Source organism: Heterodontus francisci, chromosome 23, assembly GCF_036365525.1.
Source record: "Heterodontus francisci isolate sHetFra1 chromosome 23, sHetFra1.hap1, whole genome shotgun sequence".
Classification (NCBI taxonomy): domain Eukaryota; kingdom Metazoa; phylum Chordata; class Chondrichthyes; order Heterodontiformes; family Heterodontidae; genus Heterodontus; species Heterodontus francisci.
The window spans coordinates 17,286,545-17,301,662 of NC_090393.1; the positions used below are offsets into that span (position 1 = coordinate 17,286,545).

At 42.3% G+C, this 15,118-nt stretch overlaps 2 protein-coding genes across 9 annotated transcripts in view; one reads left to right on the forward strand and one right to left on the reverse strand.

The window, feature by feature from the left end:
* git2a (G protein-coupled receptor kinase interacting ArfGAP 2a) overlaps positions 1-15,118 on the reverse strand; it is a 145,808-nt gene that overhangs the window by 105,434 nt on the left and 25,256 nt on the right. The window lies entirely within an intron of this gene.
* The window catches only part of ankrd13a (ankyrin repeat domain 13A), a 36,873-nt gene that overhangs the window by 5,383 nt on the left and 16,372 nt on the right, over positions 1-15,118 (forward strand). For both annotated transcript variants that reach the window (XM_068054768.1, XM_068054767.1), the window contains exons 3-6: positions 3,987-4,111; positions 7,168-7,213; positions 9,314-9,457; positions 10,352-10,541. In XM_068054768.1, coding sequence (XP_067910869.1) covers positions 3,987-4,111; positions 7,168-7,213; positions 9,314-9,457; positions 10,352-10,541 — 505 coding nt within the window. The remainder of the gene's footprint in view (positions 1-3,986; positions 4,112-7,167; positions 7,214-9,313; positions 9,458-10,351; positions 10,542-15,118) is intronic.

Sequence of the window (15,118 nt, forward strand, 5' to 3'; positions counted from 1 at the left end):
GGAAGAGTCAGAGAAATTGTGTTTTCTAATAACGCTCCAGAGGGTGCCCACAAAAATGGTCTGGCTTACTTGCTATTCCCTTTCTTTTGTAATTTTTTTTGCCTCCCAGCCTGTGAGGAAGTGCTTAGCCTCTGACATGACAGGCAAGGCTGAATCTTGCACATGTTACACCACATCCGAACAGTCTGATGTGGTCAGATGGCAGTACAGAATAAACCGCACCACCTGGGAACAGGAGCATTTTCTTCAGTGAACCACCTGTTAATTCTAGCACAGAAGCAAAATACTGCGAGTGCTGGAAATCTGAAACACACTTAACTTGAGCAGCCTGGCTAAGCAGGGCTGAATTTTGATGTTTCTTTGGCAGACCAATCCACTTGCTTCTCTAACAGAAAATTACTGAAAGCAGACAGAACTGGGCCTTCTCACAAGAAGTGGTGTACAAGAATTAAATGCAACTTTTCAGAGTTGATAGCTTTTAGACCTCCCTTAATTCTGAGGAAGAACTGCAGAACCTTATCCTGCCTGTAGTTGGTTCTCCGGGACTGACAGTCACAATTGGTGAATAGACTTTTTTTGCTTCATTACCTCCTTTTTACAGAGAGGTTGTAGCAACCCATTTATTCAGAGTTGCATGAGCAGTAGTACTATGTTTAATAGAACAACAACAACTTGCATTTATATGGCATTTTCAATGTAAAAACATTCCAAGATGCTTTGCAGGCGAGGGAGAAAAATAAAATAGATGAAAGGGGTTATGGAACAGATACAGAACCTTGGTGGGGAGAGTTAGGAGAGGTGGCATGGTGGAAAAGCTGAGTTTTAAGAGTTGCAAGAGTATAGAGAGAGATTTAAGGAAGGGCTGAGGTGGCAGAAAGTTCTGCCAGCAGTAGGGGAACTGAAGAGAGGGGGTGCTCAAACTCTTGATGTCAGAGAACCCAAAGGTGCAAGAGGGAATATAGGGCTGGAGTAAGTTGCAGAGTTAGGTAGGGTGAGGCTATGGAGGGATTTGAGAATGAGCATTTTGAGTTCATTGCATTGGGGGACAGGGAGCCTGTAAATATCAGTGAGGTTGGGTGAAGGGCAAATAGAACTCGATTTGTTTAGCCGAGTTTAGCATAATTTGGAGTTTGGAGAGGATGGGAGGCTAGCAAGGTGTGGATAGGAGTATTTCAAGGTCAGAGGGACTGAGGTACGGATGGAGTGGGACATTGTCGACAGGAATAGTGCCGGAAGACTGGAGGATAGCAAATGTTGTCCCCTTGTTCAAGAAGGGGAGTAGAGACAGCCCTGGTAATTATAGACCTGTGAGCCTTACATCGGTTGTGGGTAAAATGTTGGAAAAGGTTATAAGAGACAGGATTTATAATCATCTTGAAAAGAATAAGTTCATTAGCGATAGTCAGCACGGTTTTGTGACGGGTAGGTCGTGCCTCACAAACCTTATTGAGTTTTTCGAGAAGGTGACCAAACAGGTGGATGAGGGTAAAGCAGTGGATGTGGTGTATATGGATTTCAGTAAGGCGTTTGATAAGGTTTCCCACGGTAGGCTATTGCAGAAAATACGGAAGTATGGGGTTGAAGGTGATTTAGAGCTTTGGATCAGAAATTGGCTAGCTGAAAGAAGACAGAGGGTGGTGGTTGATGGCAAATGTTCATCCTGGAGTTTAGTTACTAGTGGTGTACCAAAAGGATCTGTTTTGGGGCCACTGCTGTTTGTCATTTTTATAAATGACCTGGAAGAGGGTGTAGAAGGGTGGGTTAGTAAATTTGCGGATGACACGAAGGTCGGTGGAGTTGTGGATAGTGTCGAAGGATGTTGTAGGGTACAGAGGGACATAGATAGAGCAGCACAGTGGCGCAGTGGTTAGCACCGCAGCCTCACAGCTCCAGCGACCCGGGTTCAATTCTGGGTACTGCCTGTGTGGAGTTTACAAGTTCTCCCTGTGTCTGCGTGGGTTTCCTCCGGGTGCTCCGGTTTCCTCCCACAAGCCAAAGACTTGCAGGTTGATAGGTAAATTGGCCATTATAAATTGCCCCCAGTATAGGTAGGTGGTAGGGAAATATAGGGACAGGTGGGGATGTGGTAGGAATATGGAATTAGTGTAGGATTAGTATAAAATGGGTGGTTGATGGTCGGCACAGACTCGGTGGGCCGAAGGGCCTGTTTCAGTGCTGTATCTCTTTAAAAAAAAGATAGGCTGCAGAGCTGGGCTGAGAGATGGCAAATGGAGTTTAATGCGGAAAAGTGCGAGGTGATTCACTTTGGAAGAAGTAACAGGAATGCAGAGTACTGGGCTAATGGGAAGATTCTTGGTAGTGTAGATGAACAGAGAGATCTTGGTGTCCAGGTGCATAAATCCCTGAAGGTTGCTACCCAGGTTAATAGGGCTGTTAAGAAGGCATATGGTGTGTTAGCTTTTATTAGTAGGGGGATCGAGTTTCGGAGCCACAAGGTCATGCTGCAGCTGTACAAAACTCTGGTGAGACCGCACCTGGAGTATTGCGTGCAGTTCTGGTCACCGCATTATAGGAAGGATGTGGAAGCTTTGGAAAGGGTGCAGAGGAGATTTACTAGGATGTTGCCTGGTATGGAGGGAAGGTCTTACGAGGAAAGGCTGAGGGACTTGAGGTTGTTTTCGTTGGAGAGGAGGAGGAGAGGTGACTTAATAGAGACATAGAAGATAATCAGAGGGTTAGATAGGGTGGATAGTGAGAGTCTTTTTCCTCGGATGGTGATGGCAAACACGAGGGGACATAGCTTTAAGTTGAGGGGTGATAGATATAGGACAGATGTGAGAGGTAGTTTCTTTACTCAGAGAGTAGTAGGGGCGTGGAACGCCCTGCCTGCAGCAGTAGTCGACTCGCCAACTTTAAGGGCATTTAAGTGGTCATTGGATAGACATATGGATGAAAATGGAATAGTGTAGGTCAGATGGTTTCACAGGTCGGCGCAACATCGAGGGCTGAAGGGCCTGTACTGCGCTGTAATGTTCTAATTCTAATTCTAATATTGCCGAGGTGGAATTGAGCAGCCTTGATGACTGATAGAATGTGGGGCCTGAACTCAGATAGAGGTTGAACAGCACACAAGTGTTCAGCTTGAGTGAGTAGTTGGGAGTTAGATGCCAAGGAAGCAGTATTTAAGGTACGGGCTCGGAACTCAAGAAATTACCTAGAATCCATATTGGTTCAATGCATTTCCATTTTTTTTCCCTTTACATTTTCCTTCTCTGTTCTGAAGACACTGCAATGGATTATCAACTTGTCGACCAGGTGTAAAACTGGCATTGTGGATTAGCTGCTCAACTTCTCATTTCCATTGGCATCAGATGAATCCCATCCTGCCCAGCGGGGATCATTCAATAATGATCAAGAGTAGGAATCCTAGTTGACTCTGTTCCACAACCCACAGACACTGAGACTGACTGTAGCATGCTAACTACTGCCTCAGCCGCAATAAACTGACTTAGTGCTGACCAGGCGTGAGTGAGATTTGTAAAGTATGTCATATTGGCATAAAACTCTTGGGCTTGCCTCTTCTTGTCTCTGGAACTTCCTTCAGCCCTCAAACCCTCAGATCTCTGCGCTCCTGTAATTCTGGTATCTTGCACATCCCACATTTTAGTTGCTCCACCATTGGTGGCTATGCTTTCAGCTGCCTAGACCCCAAGGTCTGGAATTCCCTCCCTGCCTCTCAATCTCTCTTTTCCATTAAGAAGCTCCTTGCAAGCTATCTCTTTACCAAGCTTTTGGCCATCTGTCTTAATATCTCCATAGGTGGTTCAGTGACAATTTTGTTAGTGCTCCTATGAAGCAGCTTGGGACATTTTACTACTTTAAAGGTGCTATATACATGCAAGTTGTTGTTTTTGACATGTTGGAAGGTAATAGGTACAAATCTTGTCTATCCCATTTTGTGTCAGAGCATCTTGTAACCACATTTTCAATTGCTAATTATTGGTTTAACATTTCATTCTCTTCAGTCCTACAAGAGGCAGTCAGCACAGGAGATCCTGAACTGCTGGAGACAATTCTTCAGTATCGAGATTACAATCGAATAAACTCACAGCTGAATGGAGTTCCAGAACTACTCAGCAGGATACAAAAGGTAACAACTATCTTACTTCCAAGCTTTAGCAACACAAATTTAAGTTTTTAGACATGAATAAGGCCATTCAACTCATGTATTCCATTTCAATTATGATTAAACTCAGAGCTTAAAAATGTTCACAATTTAACCTCTTGTTCAAGTATGTACCTCATCATTCTCCTAAGCTAGGACCTGGCCCATTTCCAATTCAAATCTACGCTCCTCCACGCACACTCAAACCAGAAATCTGGCCATTCTACTGTCGGAATCAATGGATTTTGCATTACCGATCTGAGTTGCAATTTATTCCACAAATTAAGAAATTCCTTGTTCACTTCTGTCATCAACCAGATTTTCTCTTTACTACCCCGCCTTTTATATAGTACCTTTAATCTAGAAATACATCCAAGATTCTTCACAGAGTGTGAGGAAAGTGGACAAGAAGTGACAGGAGGAGCAATTAGGAGAGGTGACACAAGTGGATTTTGAGGAGGGTTTTAAAGGATGAGAGGAAAGTAGAGAGGTGGATTGATTTAAGGGAGGGAATTCCAGATCATGGGATCTATAATGGGTGAAGCAGGAGGATGCAAAGGAAGCCAGTCAGAAGAATTGAACATTGGGGAGCAGGTGTATGGTTGGAGATTGGGAAGGGTGAGGCAATGGATGGGTTTAAAGCCAAGAATAAGAATTTTAAATTTGAATCTTTAGTTTATCTACAACAGTAGCAGAGCTTAAATCAAATAAATCCCTGAATTAGACAAGGAACTTAATCTAACTATGGCAAGCATCAACAACCCTTCATTAACTGGCCCAAGTAGTCATTCGTTTTGCATAAGCCATGCTAATATGCATTGATTAGTTGTTCAGTTGGAGTGGGCAATACAACTGAATTCTTGCCCTCACTTGATGTCCACCCACACCCTTTCAAGCAAGGATTAATGGATTGTGGTCAGGAACAACAGCCTAGGAAGGTATTTTCTCCTCTGTCTTCCTAGTTCTGCGACATTGAAGGTAATTGTAGAACTCAACTGCTGGGATCTATTAGCTCTGCACACGCTGGGGAATTTCCTGATCTATATGGCGCAACTCCAGTTTGAGTCATGGGGAAATTGCACAATAGCCTAATGGTAACTCCTTATTTAGAAACAACACTGCTTAATTTCCAATCTATCTTTATAATCTTAAACACATGAATCATATCTCCTCGTTGATTATTCCCAGTTTGGATAAATGGAGCCCTCTGAATTTCTCACAGTAACTCCAAGCCCTGAGCACTGGAATCATCCCTATTTTGCCTTTCTACACTTCTCTCTGAAATCCTAATCTATTTAGAGATATTGCTGTTAAAAGATGGGTCTTATTCACCAAGGCTTCTTCGAGTCCACCTGCCAATCCTGCGACCTCTGCTGCCTAGAAGGACAAGCGCAGCAGGCGCATGAGAACACTATCATCTGCAAACCACACACCACGCTGTCTTGGGAATATATCACCATTTCTACACTGTAGTTGGGACAGAATCCTGGAACTCCCTACCCAACCGCACTATGGATGTACCTGCAGTATGTGGACTGCAGCAGTTCAAGAATGTGGCTCACCATCATCTGCTCAAGTGTAATTAGGAATCGGCAATAAATGTTGGCCTGCCAGTGACGTCCACATCCTGTGATTGAATACATAAGTAAAACAAAGACCGCATTTTTTAAATGTTGTTATTGCCAATCACATCATGGAGGATTCTAGGTTAAAATTCAGCCCAGGATTTTAGAATAATGCCTTTGCACCCTTCTGGCTAAATTAGGTAAGCTGAATCGGTAGATGTAAATCAAGAATGCAAAGCTGAAATAATTAAGAGAAAATTATAAAGGTGGCCAGTGTGGGGAAAATGGAAACATTGCACAACAGCATAGTGTTTTTTTATGAAGTCGGGTATTTTTGGGTTATATGGAGGAAAGTTTAAAATGGCGCACTGACACGGAACACAAAAGTCCGAGTGTTTCAAGCCTGTGTTCTCAATACCTTGCTCTACGGCAGCGAGGCCTGGACAACGTATGTGAGCCAAGAGCGACATCTCAACGCTTTCTATCTTCGCTGTCTCCGGAGAATCCTTGGCATCAGGGGGCAGGACCGTAACGCAGAAGTCCTCGAGGCAGCCAACATCCCCAGCATGTATGCCCTACTGAGCCAGCGGCGCTTGTGATGGCTTGGCCATGTGAGTCGCATGGAAGATGGCAGGATCCCCAAGGATGTACAGCGAGCTCAGCACTGGTATCAATCCCACCGGCCGTCCTTGTCTCCGCTTTAAAGACGTTTGCAAACGTGACATGAAGTCCTGTGACATTGACCACAAGTCGTGGGAGCCAGTTGCCAGCGATCGCCAGAGCTGGTGGACAGCTATAAAGGCGGGACTGAAGAGAGGCGAGTCGAAGAGACTCAGCAGCTGGCAGGAAAAGAAACAGCAGTGTAAGGAGAGAGCCAACTGTGTAACAGCCCCAACAACCAACTTTACCTGCAGTGCCTGTGGAAGAGTCTGTCACTCTAGAATTGGCCTTTATAGCCACTCCAGGTGCTGCTCCACAAACCACTGACCACCACTAGGCACTTACCCATTGTCTTTCGAGACAAGGAAGCCAAAAAGGAGGAAAGTTTAAATGTAACCTATGCTTTATCTAACCTAGGAATGCTTGATGCAAAATAGATAAATTAGTCAATTTCCCAGTAATAATATCCTTCACTTGCTGAGTTTTTATTATTTCCTCCCCTTTCAAAAAATGATTAATCTGCAGTGCTTAAAAATAACTGAGGGATGGATAAAGGGGCCATGTTGCTGATTTAGCTTTGGCATTCTTTTGGTTCAGTCACGCCTCTTAGTTGGTTGCCTTGATAATTTCTTTAAATAAAACGATTTTTAAAAAATATTATCAATATGATAGTAAATTGTAACTGTTAACTGGTTTTGGCGTATTGAATATTGAATTGACTATTCGTTGAGGATTCACTTTTATTTTGTTTTAATACACACTGCAGTCCTTCATACTTGATGTGCCTAACCCCCACTTAAAAAATTTTCTTAACAGACTTCTGATTTCTACGTGGAGATGAAATGGGAGTTTACCAGCTGGAGTAAGTGTTCTTTGTTTTTAAATTAACTAATCCTATGTATGTCCAGATTGACTGATCCTGTTCCAGAAGGTTTTTATTCTCTTGTTTCAAGGGTGATCTGCTCTCAGCTAATGCTACCTTAATAGCGAGCTATTGAGATAATGAGCTACTTGAAGTTACTTGCCCTGCCCTTATATGGGATGATATCTGGATTCTTGCAATGACTCAGATTATGAGATTAATGTGGGCATTGTGAGCATGGACCCACCTCCTACTGTTGGAGCTTCTGAAATACTGCACATTGTGTATTTCTTTGGAGATCTGGTCTTTCCCTTCCCTGCCACTGTGCGGATGTTTTCAGCCAAGAAAGTGGGCAGACAACTTGCTCCTATGTTTCTATCTGCGCTGGGTGCAAGGAGACACAGTAGAATGGACGCCTGCTTCTACTTTCGTCTTGTCTCAGATGGTCCAATTGAGATTGGGAGTTTTCCATGTGTCCTATTACTCCATGTAACGATGCATTGGAATGACAACTTGCAGTTATATAGTCCCTTTAACAGTAAAACATTCCAAGGTGCTGAACACAGTCAACAATGAAACCTCAACAAAGGGAGAACAGTATCATTGGAAAAGGGAAACATGAGAAAGGACTGACGTTGAGAAAATTTGGTTGGATCCAGTAAGAATCTGTTACTTGTCTTTTTGAGCTGGGATCTGTTGGTATCGCTCTCTCCTCTGAGTCAGAAGGTTTTGGTTTCAAGTCCACTTCTGGACTCGAGCACATTTGAATTCCTTCTGATTTGAAAGAATCAACATAAGTACCCCTAAAACAGTTGCCATGACCAGGTAGATTTAAATAACAGACAACTCTATTTAAAAGAAAAAGCCACAGTCATTGTCAATTATGCATGTAACTAAAGCAATTACACAACATTGTTTATGTTCAAATTATGTGGATTGCATGCTATCTCAAGCTTCTGACCTTGAAGACGATTGACCAAAGCCTTTCAATATTTGTATCAATTTAGGTTGGTGACATATTTAACTGTAGCTAGCTCTTAACCTTCTTGTGTATTGTCACTGTCTTTAAAGAGACAACCATCAAATCAAAAGTAATATTTTTGCTACAAGCACAAACAGCATGGTAGCTCAGGTTTCTAAAAGTGCACTGTCATGTAGGCCACCACCTGCCAAGAATGAGGCACATTAATTTCACCACATAGACACTAAATTTCAAATTGTTGCTGGGAAGAAGAGAAGGCCTGTTGTAAGGAATTGCCAGGCCCCTGGCTGGAAAGACATTTTTGCATATTAACAGACAGTGTGGAACAAAGGAGCTATCCCCTTCTCCCATACAGTACACAGAAAAGACCTGGTCAAACCAGTCAGTCACGTGACTATCCTGCCTGCCAACTTGGGGAGTTTTAAAATGTAGAGACAGTGTTTGAACTGGCAGAAAGCTGAGTGCTTCTGGATTGAAAAGAGCCTCTCCTGTCTGCTCCCATCTCTTTCCCACGGAACTCCAGAAACCAACTGAAGACACATGAACCCCAAGAGAGACAAGTCTCCTACAGTGAACAAGGTTTAAGAAGAATACTAGGCCCCAACGAAAAGCAAGACCATACCTTCAACAAAAGGACTCTACAGTGAGCTCGAGGCACAGTAACAAAATACCCTCCTCAGAGATTGCCTCAAACTTTTCCACTTTAACTTTTCTTCTGCTCTTTTCTGTCCCTATCTGCATGTGTGTATCGTGTATGCATGCTAGCGCAGGCTCGTTGTGTGTCCTTCGGCGTGAAGTGAATTATAGTTTAAGTTTAATAAAATTTCACCTTTCTTCTTTAAACCTAAGAAAGCCTGTTTGTGCTTGTTTCTTTACTTTATAATTGGAAAGTGGTGAACAAGGATTCACCAAGGGCAGCTCAAAACACAGTGTGTTTAAAATTAAACCCTGTTACAGTAAAACCAGGTGAAGGCTGAGAGGGACCCCTAGACATCATTCTCACCTGGTTGTAACATGCACAAATAAAAATGTTTTATTTTCTTTTTTCTGATGAACCTCTCTTTAAAAAAAATCCTTTTGCCTCTGCACTTTTCTTCCATTGTTCTCACTTTCCTCAGTTCCGCTGGTGTCAAAGATGTGCCCCAGTGATGTGTACCGGGTGTGGAAGAGTGGAGCCAACCTGCGAGTGGATACAACCTTACTGAACTTCGAGAATATGAAATGGGAAAGAGGCCGTCGCAGCTACATATTTAAGGGCAAGCGTAAGTATCATAGCTTTGAGTTTGAGTAGCTAGCTATTAATTTTTAAATTATTTTCCCCCTCCGTTTATATTAGTTCTGAGACAGCCACATTGTAAACCAAGCAATTCATTAAGCAGAGTTACCATAAAAATGAAAGCAAAATACTGCAGATACTGGAAATCTGAAATAAAAACAAGAAATACTGGAAATATTCAGCAGGTCTGGCAGCATCTGTGGAGAGCGAAGCAGAGTTAACGTTTCAGGTCAGTGACCTTTCATCAGAACCCTTATCATAAAAATGTATGGGGAGTAGGAAAGGTAGTTGGACCTATTAAGACCATTGTGAGAGATCCCCTCTTGACTTAATGGGTAAATGCATTGCCTGGTACAATTCATGGTCATACAGGCCAGTATGGCCTCAGATTCCATCCTTTGTCAGTGCTGATCTTAGCTAGGGTGGCATTAGTGGTGTTATAATTGGCTTCTCTCTGTGCTCAGAGGCGAGGAAGTTGGGGGAGAGGGAGAAATCAGGCAGGACTTCCACTCCGATTGCTATGCCAGAATGCCTGCTGGACAATGTGCATGAATACACCTTGGAAAAGGACAGTATCAAGTGACCCTTATTGTCAAATGGTCTACATGCATTGTCTAGATTCATGCATCAAGAATGACCATTTATACAGGAGGCCAGCCCACCCTTGCGAGGCTATAGTCCCAATGTGAAAGTGACTTCAGGAGTCGGGGGGAGAAAATCACTATGAGAAAAATTTTTGAAGCAAAAAAAAGAGAAGTGAAACCATGAGTTCTCACTGAATATTTTTCATCTAATTATGTAAATGATTTTTAAACTACAATGATGTTTTGGTTAGTTTCTCTTACCATTAAGATTGCCATGATTTCCTTTCTGGTCACAGCTGACTCGGCAGAGTTTATAGAGATCGACCACGATAACCAGGTTGTAGATCGAGAACACTTTGAGCTCTCACAGGAGCAACAAGGCCTCACGCTTACCTCCATAAGACCAACAAAGGATCAGGTCGCAAATCGTCTTACATCCCCCATTGTTTCTACATACCTTGATACCAAAAACATCTCCTTCGAGAGGTAACGTTAACCTTGCATTGTAACCTGTAATAATGGTCATCACTGAGGCTCAGTAACAGTGTGATGAGAATATTAAATAAAAGTCAGTAGGGGTTCAGTTGGTACAATGTGTTTTATTCCAAAACGTAAGTAAATTACCAAGAACCATGTAGTGCAAGTGATTTGCCATTGGTCGTAAAGCAATCTTTTCACTCCCCTCAGGACTCCGTGCAAAATTATGGTAATTGAGCAGCAAATCATAGGATTTCAGCTGTGCCCAATCACTTGTGGCATCATGATGCTGGTCACATCCAAGACTGAACAAATGTGAGAAAGAGCGAGATAAATTGAAACGTAATTAGTGGGCCATAAGCTTGGGCTTTGGAGTAGAGGAAAAAGGAAAGACTACGGGAAGCAAGGAGTGCCATACTTTAGAGATTTTGGTAACAACTGAGTGAGAATAGGGCTGGAGTGGCCAACTACTTGTGTGAGCTGCGTGCATTTTTGTGGCTAAAATGTGTTGCTGTGAATGCTTTGTTTAGCTGCCCTGTCTGTAAAACTTAGTTCTGATGTGAGAAATACTGAATAATATCAGACATGATTGGCAAAATGAACCCCCCTTTCCATTTTGAGATATCTAGCCAATTTGTGATGGAGAAAAGGAGACAGAATAAGAACAATGGAAAAAAAAGACAAAATAGAAATGCGGTTAAGAAAAGCATATAGGACGGCCAAGGAAAGATGGTATGAAGACCGTTGCAAGGCGATGAAGGAACTGAAGAAAAGGCATAATAGAGCATTGCATGAGAAAGTTGAAGCACCGATAGACAAGAAAACAGTCACAACTAGTGGCTGTATAAGGAGCAAGGAAGGTGAACTCTTCAAATAAGGAAGGGTAGAGAAACGGTGGGTGAAGAACATCAGAGAGCTGTATGATGATGAAGACACTGGTGAATTGGTACCACCAGAGGGAAGAGAAGGACCAGAGATAATAGAGGCAGAAGTCAGCGCCAAAAGATGAAAGCAGAAAAAGCACCTGGAGTTGATGAGATGCCTGAAAACCCTGAATGATGTTGGCATTGGGAAACTGACAGACCTCTGCAACAAAATTTACATGACCTGATTCATACCTGTGGATCTTATGCAGTCAGTGTTCATTAAGCTCCCAAAGATACCAAAAGCCCGAGAGTGTTCAGAGCACCGGACAATAAGCCTCATGAGCCATGTGATGAAAATGATTTTAATAATCATTTTGGAAAGAAATGACCAATCTGTAGAAGCAGAGATAGATGATGTCAGTTAGGATTCGGACCAAAGAAAGGAACAAGAGAGGGAATCTTTAATTTGAGAATAGTGATCAAAAGATATCTGGAAGTACAGAAATCTGTGTATATATGCTATATAGAATATGAGAAGGCATTTGATAGAGTTTACCATACGAAAATAATGGAGTGCTTAAACAAACTAGAAATTGACAGAAATGATGAAAGGACAATTCAGAATCTATATTGAAATCAATCAGCAGTGATGAGACTTGATAGCGGCTTGTCAGACAATTTCCCAATCAAAAGAGGAGTGTGCCAGGGATGTGTTATGTTCCCAAAACTGTTCACCCGATACACTGAAATTATCTTTAGAGACGTAGAACATCTACCATGTTGCAATATTGGTGGTGTCATGTTGGGCCCCCACCTGCCAAGAATGAGGCATATTAATTTCACCATATGAACATTAAATTTCAAATTGTTGCTGAGAAGAAGAGAAGGCCTGTTACAAGGGCTGCCAGACACTTGGCTGGAGGATATTTGCATACCAATAGGGACGAGGTTACTTCCCTTATCCTAAAATGGACTTTGATCACCAGGTATTGTGTGTAAGAGGAGACATTCCAGGGTCTGCTTGGACAAGAGAATCCACAAACACAGAAGCAGTTACACCAGTTGGTCATGTAACTAACCTGCTGGCCAACTTGGGAGTTTTTGAATTGTACAGACAGAGTTTGAACTGAGAGAGGCTGTTTGCTCCTGGACTGCGAAGACCTCTTCTGTCTGCTCCCCTCTCTTTCTCACTAGCCTGTGGACCCAGTGAAGACACGTGAACCTCGAGAGAAAAGTCTCATACATCGAACAAGGTTTAAGAAGAATACTGGGTCCCAACAAAAAGCAAGACCTACCTACAGTCAAAGACTCTACAGCGAGCTTGAAGAACAGTAACCAAAACCATCTTCAGATATTGCCTCAAACTTTTCCACCTTATTTCTTCTCTTTTCTTTCTCTGTCTGCATGAGTGTATCGCGTATGCATGCTAACGTTGGTGCGTCGTGTATCTGTAGGCGTTAAACGAATTAGAGTTTTTCAAGTTTAATAAATTTCAACTTTTCTTCTTTAAACCTAAAAAAGCCTGTTTGTGCTGGTTTCTTTGCCTTATAATTGTAAAGCAGTGAACAAGGATTCACCAAGGGAGAGCTAAAAACATGTTGTGTTTAAAATTAAACCCTGTTAGTGTAAGAGCAGGTGAAGGCTGACCGGGAACTCTAGACCCCTTTCTTACCTGGTTGTAACAGATGCTTTGAACATTTACAACTTCAGTTACGCAGATGACACTGAACTGATTACAGAGTCAGAAGAGGCACTACAGGAAATTGTGAACAAAGTGAATGCAAGAAGTGTGGAATATGGATTAAGAATGAATGTGAAGAAAACCAAGACAGTGGTGATAAGCAAGGACCTAACCCCGGAAGTGAAAATTGAAGTAAGTGGAGAAGTCCTGCAACAAGTGAACAACCTTGGGCAGCTCATCACAGATGATAGGAGATCTGACTGTGAAATCCAAAGGAGAACTGATACAGTCAAGACCAGCTTTATCATAATGAAGAAGGGTCACTGACCTGAAACGTTAACTCTGCTTCTCTCTCCACAGATGCTGCCAGACCTGCTGAGTATTTCCAGCATTTCTTGTTTTTATTTCAGATTTCCAGCATCTGCAGTATATTGCTTTTATTATCATAATGAAGGATTTGTTAACATCAAGGAAACTGACCCTGAATCTTAGGAAAAGAATGCTGAGGTGTTACATTTTGTCATCTATGTTATATGTCTCTGAGACATGGATAACAAATAAAGAGACTATTGATGAGCTGAATGCATTCAAGATGTGGATATTTCAGATGGTGTTCTGAATATTTTACACAGACAGAAAGACTAATGAGGAAGCGCTGGAAATGGCTGGAGAAAGGAAGAAATTAGTACATAACATCAAAGAGAGAAAGATAAAATATCTCGGTCACATCATTAGAGCGGAAGGTAGACAGATACAATTATTGGAAGGAAAGCTCAATAGAAACGTAGGAGAGGGAAGCAGAGAAGAAAATGGGTGACAGATATATAATGGACTGGGTGAAGTTGACCTATGCAGAATGTGTAAGAACAGCACAGGATAGACAGAAGTGGAAATCCATGAAAGTCAACCTTCTGGGAAGAAGATAACACTAACAAACGAACGAGCCTATTTAATTTGAATCTGTTGTGATATCCCTGATAATTTAGCCATTTTTGCACTAAAAATTAAATCATCCAGTAACCTATAATATGTAAATATCATAGCAAAGTGATTATTTTTAAGCAGATAATTTGAATTAAACAATTTTGAATTAAAATTAGACTGTACATTAGCGACTACTGAATCTTCCATAGTAAATTGTATGATGCACATTTTCATAATGACAGGAGTGCTACATTATATAATGCAGGGGTTCTCTATCTTTTTGCTTCTGAGGCACCCACCCTCCCAAGTTATAAAAATTCCACAGGCCCCTTGAAACACAACAGAATTATTTTTTTTTAAAGTGGCTCCTGTCACACGGTACAAACCAGCAGCAAATTTGTGCATAGCAAGATCCTACAACGGAAAATCAGAAGAATCACTCTGCACGATGTGCGACTAAGCTCCAGGCTCACGTTGCGATACAAAAAAGGTCAACACCTGGCGTCAGCAGCAGTGGGAAATTTGATCAGCTGCCGATGCTGCGCTCTGCTCTGTAAACAGCTGCCACAGACAAGCAGTAGTCAGCCGCATAAAGAAGGAAGTCAGCCACACATTCACCGACACTTTTTGGTTAATTATTGACCCATTTACCCCACAAAACAGACATCAAACCCCACTGGCCTGTTGCTGAGCTCACCAAAGTGACAGGAGAGCACATGTTGCACAGCCTGCCCTGAAAGGAACCTAACAGATCTGGAGAGGGTGGGGGGTTTGGTGGGGGAGGGTCTCCTCTCCTCCTACATCAGCAACGGTGGTGGTGGCACGTCGGCCCAAGTTGGCATCGTTGCACTGAATTAAACTTTTTTTTTCGGAGGTGGGTTTAAAACAAAAAATATATCGGCTATTTTGAGGCCTCATTCTTAGGAATAAATTGCCAACCACTGACATCGATGGTGATCAGTCTTACTTTGTTTTTTGCCGACCCTGCTCACAGAATGGGATTTTGAAAAAGATTCTATTCTTGAAAGATGCTGATTGGTGGACTCTCTGAAATGCTCTCACAAAACCCCCGATTGAGAACCCCTGATGTAATGCACAATCTATTTTGCCGTTAA